The sequence below is a fragment of the Echeneis naucrates genome, chromosome 9 (assembly GCF_900963305.1).
Source record: "Echeneis naucrates chromosome 9, fEcheNa1.1, whole genome shotgun sequence".
NCBI lineage: Eukaryota > Metazoa > Chordata > Actinopteri > Carangiformes > Echeneidae > Echeneis > Echeneis naucrates.
The window spans coordinates 13,710,506-13,736,088 of NC_042519.1; the positions used below are offsets into that span (position 1 = coordinate 13,710,506).

Sequence of the window (25,583 nt, forward strand, 5' to 3'; positions counted from 1 at the left end):
GGAGGAATGGCAGTAGGATGGGCCACTGGACTCACGCCACTGTGGTGGTGCCATTGTGGTATGTGCTCAGGTGAGCCAGGAGGATGCCCCTAACTTCATCTTCATTCATTTTTGCGTATCCATAAGGGTACTTGCTCACTCCACCAGGATAAAAGATTGTGAATAGCTGATGAGCCACTGCACAGGTGCAACGGCTAACAAAGAAGGCCAAAAAATAAAGACTGCGCTGTCGGGTGGGGTCCAGGTGAGGGGGACTTCCTGGGACCCACACCCCGTCTGCAGACCCCTGGACTGAACCACCAGCGACCCTCTGGGTGGTGGGAGGGTGCTGGGAAGCATTGGTCATTACCCCTCTGGAACTCCAGGGGCTGCAGCGTGCCACGTGGCCCATTTATTTAGAATAAAGACTAGAATAAAGACAGTTAAGAGATCATTGAAAGAGTGGAAAAGAATATTACTGATGAGAAGCTGCAATATTCCAAATATGGTTCCACTTAAATTTTCTTTTGTTACTGTTCTGGCCACTACTAAAAAAACAAAAACAATGGTAGGATTTGGAAGTGAGAAAGGAATAATAAGATCCATGCACCGTGCAAACTTGCACCTTGCGGCTTTCAATATCTCTATGAAGGGATTTGAATGGGTACCATGACAACCCCATTGCAGATGACCAAATGGTGAAACCATTATATTGTTTTTTTTCTGCAGCTGTTTTATTTTATTTTTTCTTCAAATTGAACATCAATTTACTGTTGTTCAAACTATGAACAACTCCACACTGAAAGGCTCGGACATAGTGACAACCTTTTGTCCAACCACTTAATTTAAAGCCCTGTATGCAATGTGCTTGACTCTTCTCCTCCATGCATTTGTCCTCCAGACACATTCAACTTAACATTGTCCTCCTGTGTCACAAAGCCAGTTGAAATGTTTACAAATCCTTCCCCATCAGTGTCACCTTGAGACTGATTGGAAAGCCATTCATAATTTATCTCTTTAATGGAATAGTTAATGAGCCTCTGTGTGTCACTCTGTCGCTTTGTCCGGGGCTGTTTGTCTCACCTCATCTATACTGCATGATTTTAAAAACAACCAAAAATCAATCAGTATGATGGTATTTACACTTGCCAAATGCTGATGGTTCAAATTATTGACGGATGCATATTTCATGAGGTCTTAGGATGAAGAGGCCGTTTGCGTCCTCTTCCCAACCGACTTTAGACTGCAGCTGGTTTTAAGTTTGTGCTGTTCATGTTTAAACTGTTTGGTTGAAATGGATTGTCCTTTGAGTCCTTTGAACAGCTCATTTGGAATTGGGTGTAGAAATTCAGGGTTCAAGAATAATCCACAATAGTCCACAAATTCTTTTAAGCTCTTTCATTTCCTTACTTCCTTTCACAGAATTTACACAGTTACAGTGGGCATAAGCTATATATTTTTTCACCAAATTAAACTGGAAACTAGTTTTTCAAACGCATATTAGACTTATCAGCCTTTTCACATTAATGTGACTTATACTTTCTACAGGACGATTTTATCTGCACTTTGGACCAGCATGGCATATTTTCCTCCACTATGTTTGGCCTCTGTGGGAATTCAGACCATAACCTTTGTGGTATCAGTCCCAGACACTGCTCATTGAACTATACAAGACCAATTAGAGCAACAGTCTTCTAAATGTGGTACAAAACAGCCCTCAGCCAATGTGGCCTGCATGGATATTAATGGAATTTGCAACCTGTGTTTAACACACACACACACACACAGAGACACATGCTATACAGTGTAAGCCTTATTTTCTGGTCAGTGAAATACAGTTAGCAGTGCTTCAGTGCACTGACTTAGGCAATTAGTGGTCTGACGGATTCGGGGGATAAACTGGGTTGAAATGAGAGGCTAAAAGGATAGCGAGAAAATGATAACGTGGTTAATTGTGTGTAACAGAAAAAAGCCAAAGACCAAATCTCCACCGGCAAGTCACCATCCCATGTTGCCCTATTCTGCTGTCTTATCAATCATACATGTTGGTAATTATTTTTATTAATGATTCAGCATTAACTTGCGGGCACTTTATCTGCCACCTCAGATACTCACCGGCCTTTTATTTTATTTCCCTTTGTGCAGCAGCCTTGGCTGTCAGTGTGCCCTTGGGCAGCGTTTGACCTGATACCCAATACTGATGTTGACTCATTTCTCCCTTCCACGCGTTCTTTCAGAAGCTCGGTACCAATTTGGGCAAGATATGTAAAGCCCACATTTCTAGTCTAAGGCAAAGGCTTTTCTGCAGTCGTTTCCTTTTTCCCAAACTTGCAAACCTAACAGGTATAACTTTTGCAGCGCTCTGTATCCCATTACCTATTAGAGCTAGTCAGTTGTTTCAACGAATATCAAGTGACCATCTCATGTTTACCAGATGTTGTACTCAGATGGTCATCTGTCATTGGTAGATATATTTCATCGGCTCTTGTATACACCATTTAAATAAAAGCAGTGAGTATATTGTCTGACAGATATGGAAAGTAGAAGTTGGACATAAATCTTGCTGTTTGATCTTCAGCTGCAATATGTTGTGAAATAGATGAATACTCGATAAATGTTGAATGAAATGTCAATCCGGATCTTGCATTCTCGTGTTGCTTCTTTGCCCTTGTCAGCTGTTCTTGTTGATAAAAACTGAGTTTTTTTTTTTTTAAATAACATCACCTCACAGAACTCAGAATGCAATAACCAAATTCAGGTTTCTTTAAAGATGGACCACCTGGGCCAGAGAAGACTTTATGCTTGAGCCTCAATATTACCATATTCATGTTGACCCCATTTTATATTCTGAAACTCCTCTTTTCCTTCCTTCCTTTTCAATAGGTGCCATCTTTGATGAATCTGCACGTAAAGATGACGAGGTGTTTCGCCTTGCTGTGGCAGATCTCAATTTGAACAATGAGATCTTGGAGACAGAGAAGATCACGATTTCTGTAGAATTTGTTGATGGAAACAACCCCTTCCAGGCTGTGCAAGAAGGTAGGATACATTCGTCTTGAAATTTCTCAATTTCTTTTGCATTGAAATGAAAAAGGAAAAACGGGGGGGTGGGGGTATATATCTATCCAGCTATGAATATTTACAATACAATATGTTACCATGTTGCTTGTGATCCACAGCCAAAACCTAAACTGAGCATTTCCTGCAAAGCGTGCTCTGTAACAAAGCGTCATGATGTGCAAATGGCTAATTAATGTCTCAGATGGACAAATATTTTGGATGTGACTAATGCAGGTGTAGAAGTGCAATATTAGACATTACATGTGAGAAAAAATTCTTCTACACATGTTTAATGAATTAGGTCATTACTGCAGTTAATCTTTTTTTATTCACAGTAATAGAAATGCAAATACATTTACTAGATACATTAATGAAATTTCAAGGTCTGCCTGCATTTATGACAGCAAATGTAAAATATTGTAGCAAATTAGGCTGTTAAAGTAGGTGTTGCCGTTCCAGATACAATGCATTCAGACCCCCTTTTTTCCCAATTCAGTGGTTATATTTAGGTTGGTAGCATTACAGTTAATCACAAATTGATTGTTATTATTTTATTTATTACATTTTTTTATCACCTGCTACTATTTCATCCTGTCACTGCACCCTTAACTTGCTGTCTAGCTGTCAGCAATGTCCTGCTTCCTGGGGTAGGGTGGGTTAGATTAGCGTTAGGGAAGCTACATATGTCATGGAGGTAATCAACAATGATTCACTTATGCTCATTAGACAAGTCAAAGGTAATTAGCAGCTTGTGTAAGGTGGAATTAAAATATTCTATGTTTCATATTTAAGGCAAGCTAATAGTATCTCCTCATGGCCATTACACTTCTTTTGATATGCAATAAATCTAAAAGCAAGTTCATGAAGTCATTTTCTTTGATTCAGAATCAAGATACATTGTTGAGAGCTACTTTACATTTTACTATGTCCCAAAAAATTGTTGTGAAGTTTCATTAGTCTGTCCATCCCATGTTTACTAATGTTTGCTAAAAAAAAAAAAAAAGATATATAGGAGTGGTTAGTAATCTTGATTAATCCACAGCTACCATGTGATTAATCAGAAAAAAAATGTTAATTGTTTGACATGCACTGACACACACACACACACACACACACACACACACACATATACACACAGTCTTGGATGTAGATGGGCCATTTTCACGTCGATCACATCTTTCACGTTTAATAGTTCAATTAAGTTGAAGTCAGGCTTAATTTGGTCTCTGGGTGTGCCATTTCTGCATTTTCCTAGGTGTGTGCTTCCAGTCATGCCTGCTTTTTCTTAGAGTTGAGAAAAACATAAAATTTTGGTTTCACAAGACAAGAGAGCCTTGTTTACGGCAGTCAAATAGACCTTTCTGTTCTTCTCTTTTCACTGACACGAGGGCTCCATCTGGCCACACAAAGCCCAGATTGCTGGGGTGAAGGTTCTTTTGGAAGTTTTTCCCACTTCCATACAGGATCTCTGGTACACAGCCAGAATGCCCAACAGGTTTTTGGCCATCTCTCCGAGGAAGGCCCTTGTCTCTCGATTGGATAGATTTGCTGAACAACGGCTGTGGGGACAGCCCTTGCCGTTCCTTGTTGTGTGGAAAAAAGGCCACCGTGCTCTTGGGAACCCTGTATGCAGCAGTTTATATTTTGGTGTTTTTTGATTCAGAAAAAGAGATTTAGTGCATAATTTTTCCTAAATTCATTTAAAAACAGATTTATTAAAAAAAATAAATGAAAACATCAAGAGTCAACTTTCTATTTACAGTTTTCACTTATAAGGGAATCATTATTTGTTGGTCTATTTGCTTTGAACATATTTGTTTAGCTGCTAGTAGCAGTCTAACGTATTACGAGCACACACCCGCACTTCCAGTAGGTGCTGGTGTACCTGAGTAGCACTGCAACATCACAGTTATCTGTTTTGTGGGCACTAACACACAGTTACCATGAAATGCATCATACAGAAGCAGCATTTAGTTATATCTCACTAAAGACAAATTCAAAAAAAATTTTTTATTGCAAAGTTGTATTTGCAAACTTTACAATGAAGAATCAGTGTGAAGGGTTGATTGTGAAAGATGGCTAGAAATTGATCAAGAAAAGGAAAAACAAATTTATTTGATGTGATGAAACACTGCAAGTTGTAAAACCTGACACCTATGCTCAATTCAGTGGCACCTTCACTTCATCAGTGTCACCATTTTGATGTTGGCATGTTGAATACTTCAAAATGTGACAGTAAATAGGAACCACACTCATTGACTTTGCCTGCATGGCTAATTGACAAAACAGAAACAGAGAATGTGTCACACGCATTCCCAACTACAGCAAGAGAGAGAGAATGGGTAATCAGAGCAGTTGTTTTAGACTTTTTGTGAACTAACCCAGAAAATTAACCCCTTTTTGATATGAGAGACAGCTATGACCGAATCATTCTTATCCATCCATCTATTTATCTGTATTATTTCTTCAGTGTAAGTACAAATTATTTCTATATGGGCATTCACAGAATAAGAGACCACTTAATTGATGCATCAGTGCAAGAACTTAGTGGTCATACATTCATGCTCTCTGGGACACATATCATCGTTGCTTTTGCATTTGGATCAGAATTTAGTATCAACGAAGTAAGACAAATTGCATTACATACAAGTTTTGGAAGGGGGCTGCTGGCATGATGGCACAAAGTAAAATTGACTGATAAAGTGACTATTGAGAAAGCGAGTGAGAGATCTTTGTACCAAATCTGTAGAAAAAAATATGTTTGTAAAAACAGCTCACACAGAACTGCTGCAATTTTGCATGAACTTGATAATCACATGCCATTTTCACCTCTTAGCAGATAAACCGAAACCAATGGATTTAAAGTCCTGAACTTTTTCAAAATATAGTTGTTCTTAAATGCTTTAAAAATTTCTAAAAGTTAATCAAACACCAAAGCCACATTATCATCACAAAAAGATTAAATGAAACACTGGTAGCCCTTGTCTTAGGGAATGAAAGAAAGTTTAGAGAAAATATCTCATGGCTTTTTTGGTGAGATGTGAGATATGGTAGCCAAACACGAGTGTTTCTTGTCTGGTTGTACAGTGTATGTTGTTTGTACGGTGTGTTTGTGCATTGGTAAGAGCCTTGTTAAGGCTGTTGCGTTGATATAAGGGCTCTGCAGTTTTGTTTGGTTGTCAGGCTGTAATTCTTTGAAGTTCCACCCTGAGTACTTCTATTATCTGGGCTCTGTGTGCATGCAGGCTAAATGTCTGTTTGTTTCTTCGTTGTTTCTTCTTTGTTGTTGAGGACAGGGAGCAGCCTGTATCTCATGTGTCTTATTTACAATATCTGCACTGTGTGAAATAAGGCAGTGAGTGAAGAGAGATGTCACAGCACAGCAGGAGGCAGTATTTGAACACTTGCTCTTTGACCTAGCATACTGGCCAACGGTATGTTCATGGATCCTGCAGGATGTGTCATTATCTATATTTTTCTTGAACTGAGTTTTATAGCATTTAAATTTTATGTGTCGAAATGTGTGTTGTGCCTTTTGCAACATAATGTTTCAAAGTTTTTATGAATAAATTAAATATTTCTGGTATTGCACATACCTTTTTGCTTATACATATTGATAAATAATGAGAAAATTATAACTTGGAACCGCCAGGTGTCCACCAGCCGCCACAGAAAGCTCAAATGCAGAATGTGAGTTAGTTTTTCAAGTGCATAAACCATTTATTGGCAGCATTGGGGTTGAGGACAGATTAAATGTTTTGTTTTGGAATGCCAACTGACTAGTTTTCATTAACAAACTGGTTTTGCTTTTCATTTTTGCTTTTTGATCCTTGACTGATTAAACTTCTGCAGGCCTCCAGTTTCCTCAGTCTGTTGACTGGCCTGTCCAAATTTCTGTGCGGTACAACACTTTCCTGTCATCCTTTCTGCCTGTGACTGAACAGACCTTACTCATTTCCCTGCCAGTCTGCCTCCTGGTATTTCTGTTTGGCCGTCTGTTTGTGTAGTTAGCTGGCTGATGAATTGATTGCCTGTCCCTCTATCTGCTTGTCGATCTGTGCATTTGTCTAGCTAACTGGTTACCTGGATTGCAAATCAATTGTCTTTGTCTCTTTTTGTCTTTCATATAAATCATCTACTTGATGGCCTTCAAGAGGACAAAAAAAATCTACGGCTTACCTCAATTTAAAAGATTCCCATATGTTGTTCCATATATTTTCCACATTGGGGGAGAGAGAATTTAAATCAACTTACACTTTCAAATGGCTTATACTTGTTTTCCCTTTGTTCTTACTTTTCTCTGAACTAGCTCAAAATTCAGTTCACACATAGTTCACATATATTGTTGTAAATCTTAATTTTTTGTAGTCACCAAAAATTACAAATTGAAGGTTTTGAGTGAGCTACTCTCAATTCCCCATTCTACCCATCAGTAAACCCTAATCATACTTGCTCTCTAAAGCTAAACGAATTAGTAAATAGTGGTATAGAATGATTATTGACACAGATCACCCTTAAAAGTCAAGAAATATAATTCAGCTCAATTTTTTTTTTTTTTTTTTTTTTAAATCATGCATTCAGGGGAAAAATGCCTATATGACTGTCCCAAACTAATTTTCTATTTGCATGTTCAATGAAAAAGCACATTCAGGCACAACACTGACAATGACTAAATTCTGTTTACAAAACATGCTATAGTTAGATTCTGTGTTTTCATGTGAAAACTGTGTGTCCTCCAAGGGCTACATCTCTGTGCATGAAGGCATTCATGGCAAATATTTTGCACTTCAACATTCATTCAGTTTATTACCCTATTTGCATTAGAATCAAAACTGAGTAGGTGTAATTAATGGGAAGAGTAAGTCAGAGGTCAACAAGATAAAAAAAGTTATTATACGATAACGTTACAACAAAAATGAAGACTGATTAATGAATACAACTCCAAAACGAAAATAGCCTTCAGGAAGGATCAGTGCATCAGGGCTACGCTGAGCCCTCTGAACTAGTGTGGGCAGTAGTGATGGGAATTCCGGCTCTTTCGGTAGGTGTCTCCTCATATATATATATATATATATATATATATATATATATATATATATATATGTATATATGCATGTATATATATATATATATGTATATATATGTATATATGCATGTATATATATATATATATATATATATATATATATGTGTGTGTATATATGTATGTATATATATGTATATATGCATGTATATATATATATATATATATATATATATATATGTGTGTGTATATATGTATGTATATATATGTATATATGCATGTATATATATATATGTGTGTATATATGTATGTATATACATTGTATCAAATGTTCATTAATCATATAGCTTATACTCAACATGGAGCTACAAAAAATTTTGTGTGAAACGAAAAATACAAATTGAAAACAATACAATAAAAAAAAAAAAAGAAAAAAAAAAAAAAAGAAATACCAACAACAAATAAAATGTGTGAAACAAAAAGAAAAAAGCAGCATCCAGGTAACAGTTTCAGCTAGTCTTTAGTCTTTAGAGAAGACTGGTACTGAGGAAGGCCAAGTGCCTCAGCTTTGAGGGGCTGATTCTGTTTCTTCTCTCTGTAATTAGAGAGAGGATTCGCTGGGAGGGGATGGATGTGGCCACAATACAAAGTCTCCATGCCATCACATGTGCAAGGGGTGGGTAGGCTGAAGCCTTGGTCTCCCACTAGCTCAGTTGCCACCTTCATTAAGCAGGTTTGCTTGCTTGGCTTTATTTTAACTGTAACTGCACTAATGGATGCACAGTTCTCATGTGCCTGTGTAGGTTGTTTGTGGAGCCTGCTTGATATGCAATTTAGCTTGTTTTCCTGCCACTCATTTTTAATTCCCAGCTCTGATGGATGGAGGAGTCTCCAGGGCTGCTGCCAGCTCGTCAGGGTTGATGGTTGGCAGCAGGTTAGGTGTGGCCACCAGGTGAGAGCAGAAATGCTCAGCTCTAGGAAACCACTCGTTCTCTGAACTCTAACGCTAACGCTCCCTCTCTCTCATATCCCTTGCAGTAGCACTTGTTCTTTCTGTCTCTTATTTCCTTCCCTCCTGTTTCTCCATCTTTCTCTCTGTGGTCTGTGTGGCCCCCGCCCCACATGTCAAAGAGAGAGAGAGAGGAAAAAAAACAAAAAAAACAAAGCGAGTCCAGGCTGGGCAGAAGCCGGTTCCCAGGCACTCAGGATTCGGCTCCCATCGTTCATTTCAAAGAGCCGGCTCTAAGAACCATATTATCTGCAATAATAGGCAGCTTTGAGAGGACCGTGTCCAGCAGAAGCTCAAAATAAGCGTTGGTAATGTCCCAGGAGAATATGCAGCCAAATACTTGATGAAAAGGGTATAAATTCTCATTTGTAGTGATTTATGTTCACTAATTTTTAACTTGAATTAAATTAGCCATCCAAGGACAAAACTTCCACCATCCGTTTGGATAGATACAGAATTAGATTTATTTATGACCAATATTTTCTTTGATACATTCATTTAAAGTAAATATATCCTGTCAGGTGCAAGATGTCCCTCGCAAATTTAGTTAACCTCTCTAAAGAGGTAGGGAAATTTACAACCACACATCCAACCCAGAATATTTCCTTTCCACGTTTGTACAAAAGCCGAAGTAAACACAACCTTCCCTATAAATTGATTTCTTTGAAGTTGAAGTTATACTACTCCAGTACTTTACCGACTGAATGAATTAGTTTGAATTGTGGAGGCAGTAACCTGAAGAGGATTCCATGCCACTCGTGTGCGTCACTACATCACTAGTATTACTACAACTATGATGCTCATTCCAGTATTAGAGAACGGCACATGACCATAGCAATCTTTAACAGCTCAGACAATAAAAACATGCTGTTTATTTATAAGAAAGTTGTCTGTTGAAATGCTCTCTCCAGGTGACTTAGGGAGCTCTCAGTGTGTGTGTGTGCGCATGCATGGATTCTTGCACATGCGTGTGCTCATGGACATGTTTGTATGTATGTCTGTGTGTGTGTGTTTCCCTGGTGAGTGTACAGGGGCTCAATTTGAGCGATATTTCCTCTGCTCCTCCTTCCCTTTACTCCTCTCACACGACACTGTAGTTGATTGTTGATCTGCTTCTGTCACCGCCAGAGTAACCAGACTCAATATTACTTAGGTAACATGTTGTGTGAGGGTGTCTGTGTGTGCCCATTCATGTCTTCATTGATTAAGGCAATGAGAATCACGTTATTGGATAACAGTCTGTGGGTGGGGGGAGGAAATGGAGAGCAGAAGGAGACCACAGGAGGGAGGGAGTTCAATAGTTGTCTCAGTTTATTTTTCATGTTGGCTTGGCCTTGACACCAGGGCACTCAGCGACATTTATTCACAGAACATAAAATTAACACAGAGCCTTTCTACAAAGTGTGAAGACTGAAAACCACTAAAACCTGTTAGTAGATTCTTTGTGTTCATTGGTTATCAGGACAGAATGTGTCCCCACCAAGGGATAATATTCATTTCCTTGTTGATTACGGTATGCAGACTGGACTTTAAATCAAGAACACAAGAACCAATTGATAGACCGCTGGCATGGTCAGTTGAAAAAACAGTTCCTGCAGTTGGTCTCCTGTGTGTTTCCTTCTTCAAGCTTGGATCCTCCACCAGACTTGCACCAACTTCGGACAGAAATCTCAGATGTGGTTGCTTGAATTTTTCTCTACCATCAGCAAGGTGTGTCCCATTTTGACCTTGGGACTTCCAGCCCATACTTGGTACAGATGTTTCTGTACACTGCAAGCTATTTGATTATGGCATTCCGTGTTCACTCAGCCTCCCAGTCAGCATCTTAAAACCTGCTGTTAAGTGCTGAATTGTCTCTGGGGCATCTTTGTACAGTCTGCACCTGGGGTCCTGCCTGATGTGGTGGAACCCGGACTCTGTTTATCTTGTCCAACAGGGCCTTTTGCTGTGGTGCCATGAATAGTGCCTCTGTGCTGTATTTCGATCTGTTCCAGCCCATGGTCATTTGTTTATATCCTCTCATTTTGTCACAGTATATCCTCACTGGTTTTCTGCAGGTTCTGCACAGTGCATTGCTACTGACAAGAGTCAGCACCATGGACAGCGCTTGCTTTGGCTACTAGAGACAAATGTTGCAATCAGTGAATGAAAAGCGACAGTATTAAATGGCTTTCTTAAAGTCTACTCTTTCACAACTCTATACTAAGTGAAAGTCGTTTAACCAAGTACTCTATCACATTCATCTGTGTTGCTTGTGCAAGTTAATTACTTCTTTAATCAAACAGCTCAGTGCAAGGATTTTGGTGGCACATTGAAAGCAACTTCATGGTTGTTGACACAGTTCAGAAAACATGGGAAACTGTGGTGAAGCATGTTTGCTTTTGACTGTTTTCATTTGCAGCCAACCTAAAACAGTATGCCAACAATCTCAAATAAAGGAAAACATTCCATGAAGACAGTGAACTTCAAAATTCAATTTCTAGTTTGTAAACATTGTGCTGTTCCAGTGTTTTTCCCACTTAGCTACTATTTAAAATGAAGTATTTCCCATAAATTTTTTGCATGTATCAACATTATAAAGTGGAATTCTGTGAAAATATTTCAGTAGCGGCAAAGATTAAGATTATGTGGCCTGCTAATGCAAAAATGGGGTTATGTAAAAGGATGATAAAAAAAATGCTCCATCTTCTTAAATTCTTAATTAAAGTTTCAGTGGATTATAGTGACTGAAATTTATATTTAGAAGATTTGTCGTCTTTTCAATTTATCCATTCTGACACAGTGGAACTCGTTTTGATTTACAGGAATGATGTGGTATAGTGCTAAAGTCAGCATGAAGCAAATGCCTTAAGGGTGTCAGAAGTACTTAACTTCATGATTGTATTCATTCATTCATTCAGCCTCTACCGCTTTTCCCGTTTCCGGGTCCCGGTGGTGCTGGAGCCAATCCCAGGACTGTCACCAGTCCATCACAGGGCCAACACACAGAGACACACAGAGACCAACAACCACTCACACTCACACTCAGACCTACAGACAACTTAGAGTCACCAATTAACCCAAACATACATATTGACACAAACATTTAGACTGTGGGAGGCAACTGAAGTACCCGGAGGAAACCCACACAGGCAGGGGAGAGTATGCAAACTCCGCAGTTAAGCCGATTTATTGTGGGGCAACAGCGCTTACCACTATGCTGTGGTACTACCCTGCATTAGGGTAATGAAAAATCAGACTTTGCCGTATTGAGTACAATGTGATAATATAAACACGTTAACAAAAACACAACTTCATACTTAAAGGACAGCATGTCTGAAATTTGATCATTTACATCTCACACTGAATATTGCTTTTGTCTAGCCTGAATGTCACTCTAACTGTCCTCATCTGTTTTTTGCCGAATTTTCTTTCCGAATGCAAAGACATAAGCCTTCAATTTTGCAATCAGGACATTTTGATTTTTTTTTTTTTTTATATGATCCTCTCTGCTCATAAAATAATGGAGAGTTTAAAAGATTTAGGAAACCCCCTCCTCCTTTGGAGTCTCACCCTGTAATCCAAATATAAATGAGATTTTTAGTACCAGCAGAAAATATCAGTGTTCGGAATTTGAGTCACATTGGCTACAGGCGGAATCCAGACCCGTTCACTTTTTTTTTTACACTTTGTTGTTGACTTAACTGTAAATGGATACAGTGGTCCCACCAACTATTTACTTATTTGGGTTAGGGCTGGGCGATAAACCAATTTTATCGATTAATTCGAATTTGTGCTTTACGTCGATTTGTTTTAAAGAAAAACGCTTTTCTCATCAATATCCACCACCAACGCTCCCTGCTGTGTTCCTGTAGTTCAGAGCGTGTGCGCCCCCCTCGCATTTGATATACAAACAACATGGCAGCAAGCAGTGAAGACCTTGTTCCGAAGAAAGGAAAGGTATCTTCGGTTATTTGGAATTGGTTCAGGTTTTCAGCGTCAGACAGAACAGACAACACCTTGTTGCAAAGTTTGCCTAAAGGCTTTTACTACCAAAGGTAGCAGTACTACTAATTTACTGCAGCACCTCAAACTGAGACAGAGTAGGGAAGGTGTTGCTCCCCCTGAAAAGAACAAGACCGCGGCAGCCCTAGCACCACCAAAACACAATCTAGCGTCTTGGAAACATTTACAAACTGTAACCTGTATGATAAGAAAGGGGTCCTGTGGAAGTCACAGATGCAGTCGTGATGTATTTTATGTTTTACTTATTTTACTTATTAAGTTAGTTTGAGGGTGCACTGTGTCAGTTTGAAACCAGATAAAGCTGACTGAAAAGTTACATTGTCATTGTTTACAATGGCAGGCAGACTGTGACTTTTCCTTTTATGCTAATTATTTCAAACAGCAGATATAAATCTTTATCCATGGTAGCAGATGAAATCTGAGGAACATAGTTTTTACCCAACTTTATTTTTTTTTTTGATATCTTTACGGTCATCTACCAGTCAGTAACACATCATCACTCACATGCTATAAAGGAGACAGATTTCATGTAATTATGTGCCTAAAAAAGCTACACAACAACCCTTTATGTCATTAAAGCTGCCTGCTGACCTTTTCACTCCTCCACACTGCAATTTGGCAACAACATTGGCCTTAATAATACTTTTTCCACCCTTGCCTCCCTCCTTTCCATGGTTCTGTCCATCCTCCGCATCTTCATGTCTTCTTTCTCTGATGTGAATGCAGAGAGAAGTCTCGTTAGCTGCCATGGAGACCAGAGACATCTCATTTTCTAAGGCTGCTCCATCACTCAGGACCTGGGAGCCCTCCTCCTGTTGCCATGCTTCCTTCTTTTGTTCATTTATCTAACAAACAACTTTATCCGCAGTGAAACTCTCTCTCTCTCTCTCTCTCTCTCTCTCTCTCTCTCTCTCTCTCTCTCTCTCTCTCACTTTCTCCCCCCCTCACAGACACATTCACTGATACATTGTACATGGTGGCTTTCTTAATGCATTAAGATTCCTTTGCTTATCCTGCTCCACTCAATTTGTCTTTTCTCCTCTCTGTAGTAGTCATGACAAAATTGTTAAGATACTAGCCTTTCAGTTCCTTCAGCTCTGTATAATTCCATCTATTTTGTCTCATCTCTTTCCCAATTTTTTTTCTTTCAATTTTTGACTTTAATCTGTGAATTTTAACAATTCAGTTATCCTTCCTATTAATCAAGGAGGGTGGGGAATAGGGTATCCATGGCAACACTGACATTTTATAAGAGGCAATATGATGCTTTTTGTATGTGTATGCGGAGTCCAGCAGCCGACAGCTGGGGCAAACCAGATCTAACCAGACATCTGAATAATGTTTGTGTGTGTGCTCACAGTTGGTGGTTTGTCTGTTGATTGTTCATTGATAAAACTAAGATTTTAATAGATGTCAGAAGAGCATCTCTATTGAAAGGCTTTCCTTCCTCCCCCTACTGTGCATTGACCAGTGCATAGTCCAGCTCCCCCGCTCCCTCTTCGTCTGTCTGTCTGTCTGTATAGCTGTGTGACAGCCAGCTTCCCCTCTCCACATACACAAAGAGAGTCCTCATTGCAGATAGAAAAATATCAGTAAAACTATTTTTGTTGTGTTCTTTTTTTAAGCACCATCATTCTTAGACTCTAAGCTACAGTTTATTTTTTCTATGAAGTTCTGTCTTTAGGATTCAACATTAAGTGTTTCCCTCACATTCTAACATTGAGAAACTGTCAGACCAGGTGAGGGCAGACACATATGCCTGAAATCATAGCGCTCATTCCCTCTTCTTGTCATCAGGGATGATGAGCAAGTATGACACCAGCCTGGACATATTGCGCTGTGATATGGATATAAATAACTTCACATTACAAGGCTGATTGCTTTATATAACAAACCCAGGCAAACCTTTTCATATATATATTCCAAGCATATAACTGTTCAATTGTGACTGTATCCTGGCAGCTTTAAACACTAACCTCTGGATTCATTTACTTTTTATTTTAAGAATTTCACTGTATTGGAAAGTTGACAATTTATCCATCCATCCATCTTCTGCCGCTTTTCCGTTTCTGGATTGTGGGACAATTTATTTATTTATGTATTTTCAAAGTCAAAGTTATTTTGACCTCACAAAATGCATTTTTGTTTTAAATCACTGTGATGCCACACTCGTTGAGCCAAGATGGCGGCGGAGTGCCGACGACTATGCACCTGTCGGAGCCAAGATGGCAACTGGTTGCCGCATGTGAATGTGGGTGAGGGGAAGAAGAGGAAGGAGAAAGAGATTGCAGACGATGCCACCAGAGTTGATTATTACAGTATCACTACACAATAGCTAAGCCGGCGAACGGAATTCAAGGGTCAGGTATTGGTCCTTCAACTAATGATATTGCTCAATCACTGATCACGGTGATGGCCGATCTGTAGCACCAATCAATTTTGCAGTTTATGGGATTTTGGGGGAAATTACACAAAACAAAGCAAAGAAACAGGTAAACTGAATCCCAAATAAACAAAAGACACGGCAAAACTAAATTCAATGCACGCTATTCTGATTGTCTCTGCCCAGACCTAAAGCCTCTTACTTTGGCTGCTCCGCTCCTCCGGAGTGAGGGAGTTAAAGAGAGAGAGGGATCCGCAACACGTTCTTCAGCTCGGACAAGTGGTCCGTGTTATCCTCAGATAAGGGCAACGTGATGAATCCCTCGGCAGCAGCGGGGAAGATCACGGAGGACAATGTTCTTTGTTAGCTTCGGATAACAAAGCCTCTCAGCATGTGGATCAGCTGTTTATGCTTGTCCCACGAGTTGAAGACTGTGACCCAGGTTTTGTGGTGGTAGGATCCAAATGTTGGTGTTGCTCCCTTTGGCGATCCGGTCAAGACGAAACCTGAGACAGCTCTCTACTACAACTGGGGCACGGGAAAAAGCGAAGGTAGAGGGCTGCGGAGTGTTTTTATCACCTGTGTGACGTCATCGGTGACCCCTGCTGAGGGCGCTGGCATGCAGCCAATGCCCTCCAGTTCAAACTCAGAATCATACCTGGGGGTCGTGGTGCCATTTTCAAACAGGCAGACAACTCCGGCCCAGGCTTTAGGAGGGAGATGTAGGCCTCTCGATTGTTCTTTTCAGAGCACATTGTAGACGATCCCAACAATATGATAATTATGACACACTCAACGCTAATAAAGTGATGACATTTTGAACAAGCAAATGTTAACTCTTCTGTCACATCATAATGTTCTACAAAAATAGTCAGCAGAAGTTGTTATTCTGAATAGGTGTTCTGCAACTTGACTGGTTGGCAGAGGCCTACAAGTGCATGGGTGCAATTTCATTTTGTGTATTATTAATAATCATGCAATTTCTATGACAATATTGAAATACATTTCCATTCAGTAGTTACTTTGTCACAACAACTTCCATCACTTTATGACATTACTGCAGTGCATTCACCTTGCAGACAATCATTATCTGAATACCCATCTTAGCGCTGTAGGAATATTATCTGACCTGCGCGATTCAAGTCAACAATCTTTTTAAAAAGTAATGTTTTGGTCTGATTTGCTCATGGGATCATCTGCCACTACACAACAATACAAAACTACAGACAGACTGACTCACATGCACACCCTAATAAGAGTGTCAAACAACTTAATTCACTGGAGGATAAAATTTTAAATAAACTTCCTCTGAAGAGCATTTGGTTTGGGGGGCAATATTTGACTAGTGGACAAAGTGCTTAAAAAATGAATAAGCAGCGCTGATATACTGTGACAGTGTAAGTGCACAGACATCAACACACATCCATAGAGTGAAAGAAGACAACTCCCCACTCCAATACTTGTGTTTTATAGGAGTCGTAAACTGCACAGAGCAGCCAAAAAAAGTCTTCCTGATTCAATTTGATGCTTTTTAGATATAAAGTGCTCTCTTGTGGTTTCACTGCTTTTATTCTGTGCAATTGAATTCAAGGTTCCATTGGCAGCATGAAAGCCGACTATATTCGAAAGAATTATACAAAAATAAATAACATAATTTAGACTATGGATTTTATCCCTATTACACGTCAGATTCAGTTTTTCGATCTTTTTCTGTCTTTCTCTCTCTCTTACATACACACACAGGAGGCTTGTCCTCTGTCTTAAAAATTTAGGGAAAAGCTTTGTGTCAAGGGACAATGAAAATTATTTATCCATCATGGATGTGTGACTGTGTGTGTGTTTATCCCTCAGGGAGAATTTAATAGTTTTGCCCAATGCAACTAGCCAAAAATTCCACAAATGCGCACACACATTTGCCCCATTCTCCCTCCTGTGGCCTCCATTGCTGTTTTTAAACCCATTTCATCTACTATTGCTTCCAATTTATGCACAGAGCAACAGAGGGAGGAAAACGGAATGGCAGAAAGAGATGAAACAGCAGGTGGGGAGGGTGAACAGGTTTTTTTTTTTTTTTTTCATTGAGAAGATTATGACCCCTTGTACTGAATGCCTCTTCAGGTTTATTCTTTGAACTAAGAATTTGAGCAGGCAAATCTCAATCAACTTGTTCTGATTGTGGTTGTCGCATAAAGAAAAAACAATACGTTTATGACACTTTTCTCTATTTCGCTCACTCTGCTTTTCTGTTCCTCATCTCTCCTCTGATTTGTACACTTTGCCATCCCATCTATCACTAGGGAAATGATTACAGGCTTCTTTTGGCTGATTGTTGATTACCAGTTGACAGGCTGTCAGTCAGATCAGAGTTACCATAGTGATAGCTCAAACTACTCTTTCTCATTGACAAATGGATGACATGTATAAATCACTTGGGTCCAACTGATTGAGAGCGGCTGAAATGGGGGGTGGGGTATCAAGGGTATTTCCTCTGCTTTTTGGCTCATTATTGGGGCTGTTACTGGAAGTTCTAAAGTGTAATTGTGTGAATGTGTGCGTGCACACACAGCTCATAGTGTGTTCTCCAGGTACTCCTTCCTTCTACAGTCCAGAGACATGTATATCTTGATTGAGCAGTGACTCTAAATAGGCCACAGGCATGAATGTAAGTGTGAGTGGTAATTTGTCCCTGTACGTTGACCCTGCGATGTGCAGGTGACCTGTCCAGTTTTAGATTGGTCTTATACGGCATCTTAATTTGTCTTTTGTTTCCAGAGTCTTTTATAGTACTTAGTTTAGTACAGTCCTTCAGGGCCAAGCCTTCAATATAAGTAAAAAAAAATCTTCTTCCACTATTTGTTACTGACTTTTTTCCTGAGCCCCACCTTCAATCAAGAATATGACGCCCCAACGCAGTTGTTAAATATCCTGTGAGTTAAACAAATAACTCTAGTAATATGGCTATTACTGCATTGTTTTCACAGGCCCAGTACCTAGTATTGTTTTTATATAACACATATTAACATAGTTAATACCAGCAAATATTTCATGCACAATGCTCTTTTCCCTGGTTTATACTGAAAGTAGACTCACTAATTAATTATTAGGGATGTACCAAAATGAAATTCTTGGCCAAAACCTAAAACTAAAGCGAGGAAACCAAGCCCAAAAACCGAAACCTCAAACACCAAAAGAAATGATTGTTAGTTATTAGAACCATTGCATCTATGGCTATGACTGTGTACTAACCTCACTAAAATCAAAGCATTGCAATTGAAAGAATAAATCAATTACAAAAGTATGAAAATACTGACATTACAACAATGCACAATATAAATTATAATTCAAAACAAAATGTATTCTTCTCATATGCAGAATGGAAATCAGCATGTTTGGATTTCAGGTGATGAATTAAACATGGAGAAAACCCCTCTTGAAATTTCAGCATTGCATGTTTTGCAAATAGCGATATTGACCACCACCGCAGGCATGTTGGTTCTTATCCAGATTAGCGTGTCCTGTATGCGCTTTTTTTTTGTGTCAACACAATCCTGTTTCTGCTGTGTTGTTTCTGTGATTTAGGTCTTTAGGCCAAAAACCAAAAATGCACTTTTGGGCCATTTTTGGCCAAAAGTGCATTTTTGGTGGTCGATTTTTCGGTGCATCCCTACTAATTATAATCTTGTTTATTCTTAAAGGACCAGTCAGTCAGCGTATTTTATATTTAACTATGTGCTAAAGCACTTGGTGTTCTCCCTTCATCCCAAGACAACTTGTCTTACTGCTGTCTCTTGATTGTTCTTTCTACAAGTTAGTTGCTTGCCATTCATTTACTTCTACATGACAGGGTGGGAATGACTTGAATTTTGAGAAATTCAAGACAAAGAGACTGAGCAATGGGTAAATCTCTGCAGACATCTCCCTTCTTTCCCTACCAGAGCCAGACAGGCCAAGAGCCACACAGGCATAAAGGACATTGTTTGTAGACAGCAGAAAGCACTTAGTTTCCCCTTCACACCTTTTAGCCAGAAGGTCTTCTTAGAGACAGAGAAAGAGAAAGAAAGACATGCCGGAGAAAAATAGAGAGGTTATACAGGGTGAGTGGTGCAAAGAAGAGAGCTAGGTGCTAATTTGCCAAGACAAGAAAAGGGGAGGCAAAATTAAAAAAAAAAAAAAAAGCAGATGGCCAGAATAGTGAAAGCAATATTATATGAACGAGGCAGAAGAGCAGAATTGATGGGTGAAGAAATACAAGAAGTGAAGCTTAAAAAAAAATCCAAGGCATGAGTAGAGGAGCCAGGGGATGTAAGGACAGTGAAGTTTAAATTGACATCCACTGCCAGCTGGTTTGAGATGTGCATCCATGAGTATTGCCTCATGAATTATGGGAAAGGGGCATCTAATCCCATTATTTCACTTGTTGGAACGGTGACATGTGGGACTTAACAGATCAGCAGAAAGAAGGAGAGGTAGGAAGAAAGCTGTACAAAAAGGTCAGTGTTGACACCAAGTACAATGATATTCGGAAGGCTAAATACAGAAGAGAAGAAAGAGCAAAAGTGAGGTGGAAATAAAGTCACAGAAAAATGCTGTGAAAAGATGACAAGTCAGGAGAGGAAAATAAGTTGTTTGGCAGGATGGCTTTGAGGGAAGAAATGGAACAAACAAGGATGAGGGTAGCTAGAAAGACACAAATGGAAGGGCAGTGGCACCGAGCATTGTTTTTTTGTTTTTTTTGACACGAGCTGAGTGATTGGGTGATGCATATGATGTAGGAAGAGAAGTTTGTCCACTGGGTGAAAAGTACCAGAGGAAATAACTGGGTGGACAAAGGAGCTACAGAGAGGCACAGAGGAGCAAATGAATGCGATGGATTTGAGGAGGGAGATGAGCATAATTCTGGGAGAATGAGTAAAGGAAAAGATATTGTGCAGAGTGGTTGACAGGTACACGGTGGATCACACTGGCCATTCTGATGTGTTGTCTACTGCACACTAATGGTTTCCCACTTTCTCTGTGTGTATATGAATGTTCCTGGCATGAAGGTATGATTTTATCACAGATTTCCTTTGGGGAAAATTCTGTCCTGCACAAACCCCAAGCACTTATTCGGGGAGGAATTTGTTGCACCCACACAATGCCTGTGTGTATTCTGTCCTTAGAGGATGACAGTCTTTTTTGCCAGCTTTTCGTACTTCATTTTGTATTTGAACACCTGCAGTTTTTGCATTTATCTGACATGCCAGTCAAATTCTCTTAGGCATATATGATATCCTCAACAAATCTATTATATGCCTGATTTAGAGGCAGACCATGGACTTCTGCACTTTGGAAGTAGTTTCTCATCAAAACAGTCCACATACTTGAGTTTGCTGGCTGTCTCAGGTTTAGCTCCTTTCACAGCTCTGTGATAAACATCAAATCTTCCTATCTTACTCTACCCACAAAGCACAAGGAAAACTATATATTCAACTCATACATACATACGTACATACATAATCACTCAAATTTCATTTAAAGTGTAAAATCATCATGCAGGATGTTCTAAAAAAAAATTACAATTAAAATGGGACAAAGATACAGAGAGTAAAAAATACAATAAAAACTGAAATTAAAACAACCATAATTATAACATCAAATAAAAGGGATGTTAAAAACGTAGTGGATCATAAAAATTCTAGAATAGGCTTGAATGAGACACATATACAGAAAAACAAACAGTAATAGTAAAAACATCAATGCATATTAAAAGAAAGAAAGGTGAGCTTGTGTAGGTTGTAATAAAATTAATAAAGGTACGTCTTAAGCCTTGATTTAAAAATGTCAACTGAACAAGCTTCTTATCGTGTGATGGGAGGCCATTTCAAAGAAAAGGGGAAAGATAGGGGAATGATCTACAGCCAAATTATGTCCTTTTCACAGGAGGAATGACCAGTAGACCTGCATCCAGAGTGAAGTGTGTGTCCTGGTGTGTATCGTGTGATTAGCTCGGTTATATAGGCTGGAGAAGGTCCATGCTGGGCTTTGAAAGTATCGGCATCACATAGTGATAAAATAGGATAGATCTTTGCAATATTCCTGAGATGAAAAATGCTGACTTGATGATGGCCTTAATATGTGAATGAAAATTAAGATGAGGACCAAAAATAATTCCTAGGTTTTTGAGGGTTGGACATACTGAAATAGTACAGGCATCAATGTTCATGTTCGGCTTCTTGCGCTGGTGACTATGATTTGCAGGTCCTACAACCAACAGCTCTGTTTTATCCGCATTCACCAGTTGGAAATTTAATTTCAGACATATTTGAATTTGTAACAGGCATGTTTCTAAATTTGTGATTTGAGAGGTGTCATTCGTTTTTATTTTATATAGCTGTTTATCATCAGCGTAGCAGTGGAAATCAATACCATATCTCTGAATTGTTTCACCCAATGTAAGCATGGAAAAAAGTGAAAGCAAAAAATTATAGGGCTGATGACTGATTCCAGGGGCACACCAAGCTTCACAAATGAGAAATCGGAGATTGTATTGTTGCAACTTACACATTGGGTTCTGCTTGACAGGTATGAGTGAAACCATGACAATACTGTCCCATGGATACCAACATTATATTGTGGTCCATGGTATCAAAAGCTGCACTCTGGTCAAGAAGCAGTAGTAGTGATGTTGAGCCAGAGTCAACAGTGGTAACTAGGTCATCGACTACTCCGGTCAAGGTAGTTTTAGTTGAATGACCAAAAACCAGATTTGAAATTTGAAATTTGTCATAGAGATTATTGTTTAGGTAGTTTAGGTAGTTGCTTGGTTGATCAGCAACAGCTCTCTCAAGTAACTTTGAGTAGAAGGGATGATTGGAAATTGGCCAATAATTGTTCAGGATAAATGGATCAATGTTAGTTTTCTTAACTTGGTGTTTAATAATGGCAGTTTTAAAGGCAGACAGCACAGAGCTCAAGGAGAGGGACTCATTTATGATTTTAGGAGTAGGACTATTGAAAACAGAAAACTATTCCTTGAAGAGTTTGGATGGTCTCGGGTCTAATGTTCAGGTTGTAGATTTAGAAGCAGTTACCAAGCTGTTAAGGGCCTCAGGGGGAAAGTAAGTCAAACTATGAGAGCGCAGTTGGTCTAAGTCCTCATGTCTACCATTGCCAAAGTGTTGAAGATTTCAAAGCCATTGGAGGGGTGCGCACCATTGACTTTATCCCTAATAGACTCAATTTTATTTATGAAGAAACTCAGAAATTCATTTGCACTAAAATAAGAGGTATTGGTAGGGTTCCTGTGTGAGATTAGCAACAGTATAATGAAATACAGTGATTAATTGTGTCTGTCATAATAAAAGCTTGGTCATATTGAATTTAAGCAGACAACTAAATCTGTTTAGTTTTTACAGTTCTTTGTGATACAAATGTTGTGTGTAGGTAAAACTAAGCAAAATCAACAATGTTATCATGCAAATTGCCTGGATCATTGGTTCAGGAGGGGATGTTGAGTCTTAAAGGTAAAAGGGCAGCTAACCCTGACCCTAGGCATGGCTGAAATGAAGAGAAAGAAATCTAGCTTTCATATTCAGTATAGCTTAATTGATTCACAGCCTGTATGCAGCTTTGTGCAGGAGGTGTGTAAGTTCAGTGTGTACGTCTGTGTATCCAAGGCAGCAACGTGCACAGCACCTGAATAATGAGCATAGGTGTTCAGAGCTTCATTAAGACTGGACCAAACATATACAGTATTGTGGCACTAGCAGATTAATAGGTGAGACTGGTGTGTGTGTGTACATTTTTTTATAAACTTGTACTACTAATACTAAGTATTAGAGAAAAAATCAATGATTTGATAATCAATTGTTTTTCTTTTGGAATTTCATGTAAAATTCAGCAACAAATCCACTTCACAATTATGGAATACACTACACAGCAGAGGAGAGAGTATGTGATGAGCCATGTTCATTATCATTTTCACTTCCTCTTTCTGTCTTTTCATTCAGTGTGTTGCAATAAAGATCCTCAAGGCTTTTCCATACACTCCTTTAATTCAAGCTCAAGGTAATATTATTTTTAACATTTTGACAGTCATATGAGTCATGAGAAACCACAACAACAGATCTCTTTCATACCTCCTGGGAAAAAAAAATGTCATTTATTAAATGGGTAGTGCAATTCATGATGACTTTTCAGAAAGCTTTTCTTGTTTAACAAATGTGCTAGAATCTTGGCGTGAGTGGACAAAATCATCCTCAGGGTGGGTTTCTCTAGTGTGTATAAATATTATGGGACCTTGATCCATTCAACCTTGATAATGAATGCGTCCTCAAAAACTAGGAAGAGGACTTGGTATAGCATCTAATATGTGTGGATGGTGATCACATGACATTAAATGCAGCAGTGCAATACATAGAGCTCGTTTATAGATGGGTGGCTGTGGAAGTGGCTCCAAATGCTATTTTAATTGAATGCCATTCTCTCTTTCATGTTTGTCCACTCTGGCATTGTCCGCTGTTCAAATGCAAAGATGTGGGTGTTCATGATGATCACTGAACCATTTATGTGTCAATACCACAGCATTGACCTTCAATAGATCTTCCATTAACACTCAACAATGCATTCTTTGTAGTGACTGAGATGTTGGAACCCATAGAAGTAACCAAAGAATTAATGGCTGCTTGAGTTCATCCAGTGCACTGGAGCTGTTTGAGTTAAAATATCTAATATATACATGTTGAAGACTATGAAAAAGTCCCCCTGCAATAAATATGCTGCACTTCCACCTGGCTGTAAGGACAGGAATTATGACAATGGCCTGCCATGGAACCAAACCAATATGTTAATTTTTCTCTAGACAGATACCCATCGCTAAAGGCTTTCATCTTACCCAACACTCTGTGAGGGGCTCCACCTCACCACAGCAATGAATACCGCCTGTTGATCTTGCAGTTATAATTTATCATGCTTAAAGCCAATGAAAGCTTCAGACTTTACATGGCAGTGATCATTACAGCCAGCACCTCCTACTTATCAACAAAGTAAGCCAAGAGCTGGAATATCTCCATTGGCTCAGCTGCTGCCTAGGCACCATGTCCCTGAACTTTCAGATTGGAAAGGGCAGCGTGAGAGACAATCAGAGACCAGAGGCCACTGTCTGCTGGTGTGCAACAGTGAGTCAAGTAAACAGCCTGGTCAAGGAGGCAGGGTTGAAGAGATCCATCAACACGTTCCTCGCTGCTGCCATCATCCAAATGCAACACAATGAGGGAGAACACGAAAAGAGTTCCCATAAATGTTTACCCTTGAATTGGAGGAAGAAAACAGTTCAGGCATGCAGGTGGTCTCTCTCTCTGCTGACAGAAGCACACTCAGTGCCAAGCCAGTTGAAACTTCTCTGGTAGTGATTGCACAGGAACAAGGGGGGCAGAGACAAGTGGAGTGTGACAAAGCCAAACTTGGCTTCCATTGTTTTCATGCTGGTCACCAAAGAAGAGTGAATGGGTATCAGACCAAATAGACATTACTAAGGGCCATGTCATGGAGATAGTCAGTGGAAAGTTGTTTAGTGAAACCTTCAAGCATCATTAGGGTTTTCACACTAAGCTATTCATTAAAAATATCCTAACTAATGTAAGGCATACCTGTTTAGCACATGTGATTACACATGTAAAGCACTAATATGGTCGCTCATCCTTCAGGTTGAGACATGCAGAGCCCTGGCTGAGGAATAAAGGTCAAAAGGGAGACAAAGAAAAAAAGAGACAGCAGCCCATAATATAAGTCAAGGCTAGGAGATGGAATTGATGCAATTCTCTCTCTCTCTTTCTCTCTCTCTCTCTCTCTCTCTCTCTCTCTGTCTTTTGCTTTTACCATCTCTCTCTCAATTTCTAGCCTCAGCTCTGCTCTGAAAGATGGTGTGTACAGCATAGTAATGAATTGGTTGCACTCCCCTAAGCCTGGAGAATGGGCCCCATTAAACTGCATTAAAACACAATAAGGCCTTTGTATATATATGTGTGTGTGTGTGTGTGTCTGTCTCTGTGTGTGAGTGGCTGTGCCTACGTGTGTGCATGTGTTTGTGACTGAAAGCCAATATTTCTCTTTCCCTCACCCTGTATTGCATTCTCACCCTTGATTTT

At 39.3% G+C, this 25,583-nt stretch overlaps 1 protein-coding gene across 1 annotated transcript in view; it reads left to right on the top strand.

The window, feature by feature from the left end:
- grid2 (glutamate receptor, ionotropic, delta 2) overlaps window positions 1-25,583 on the top strand; it is a 427,408-nt gene that overhangs the window by 78,488 nt on the left and 323,337 nt on the right. The window contains exon 2 of the mRNA XM_029511194.1: window positions 2,863-3,018. Within this exon, the coding sequence (XP_029367054.1) occupies window positions 2,863-3,018 (156 nt within the window). The remainder of the gene's footprint in view (window positions 1-2,862; window positions 3,019-25,583) is intronic.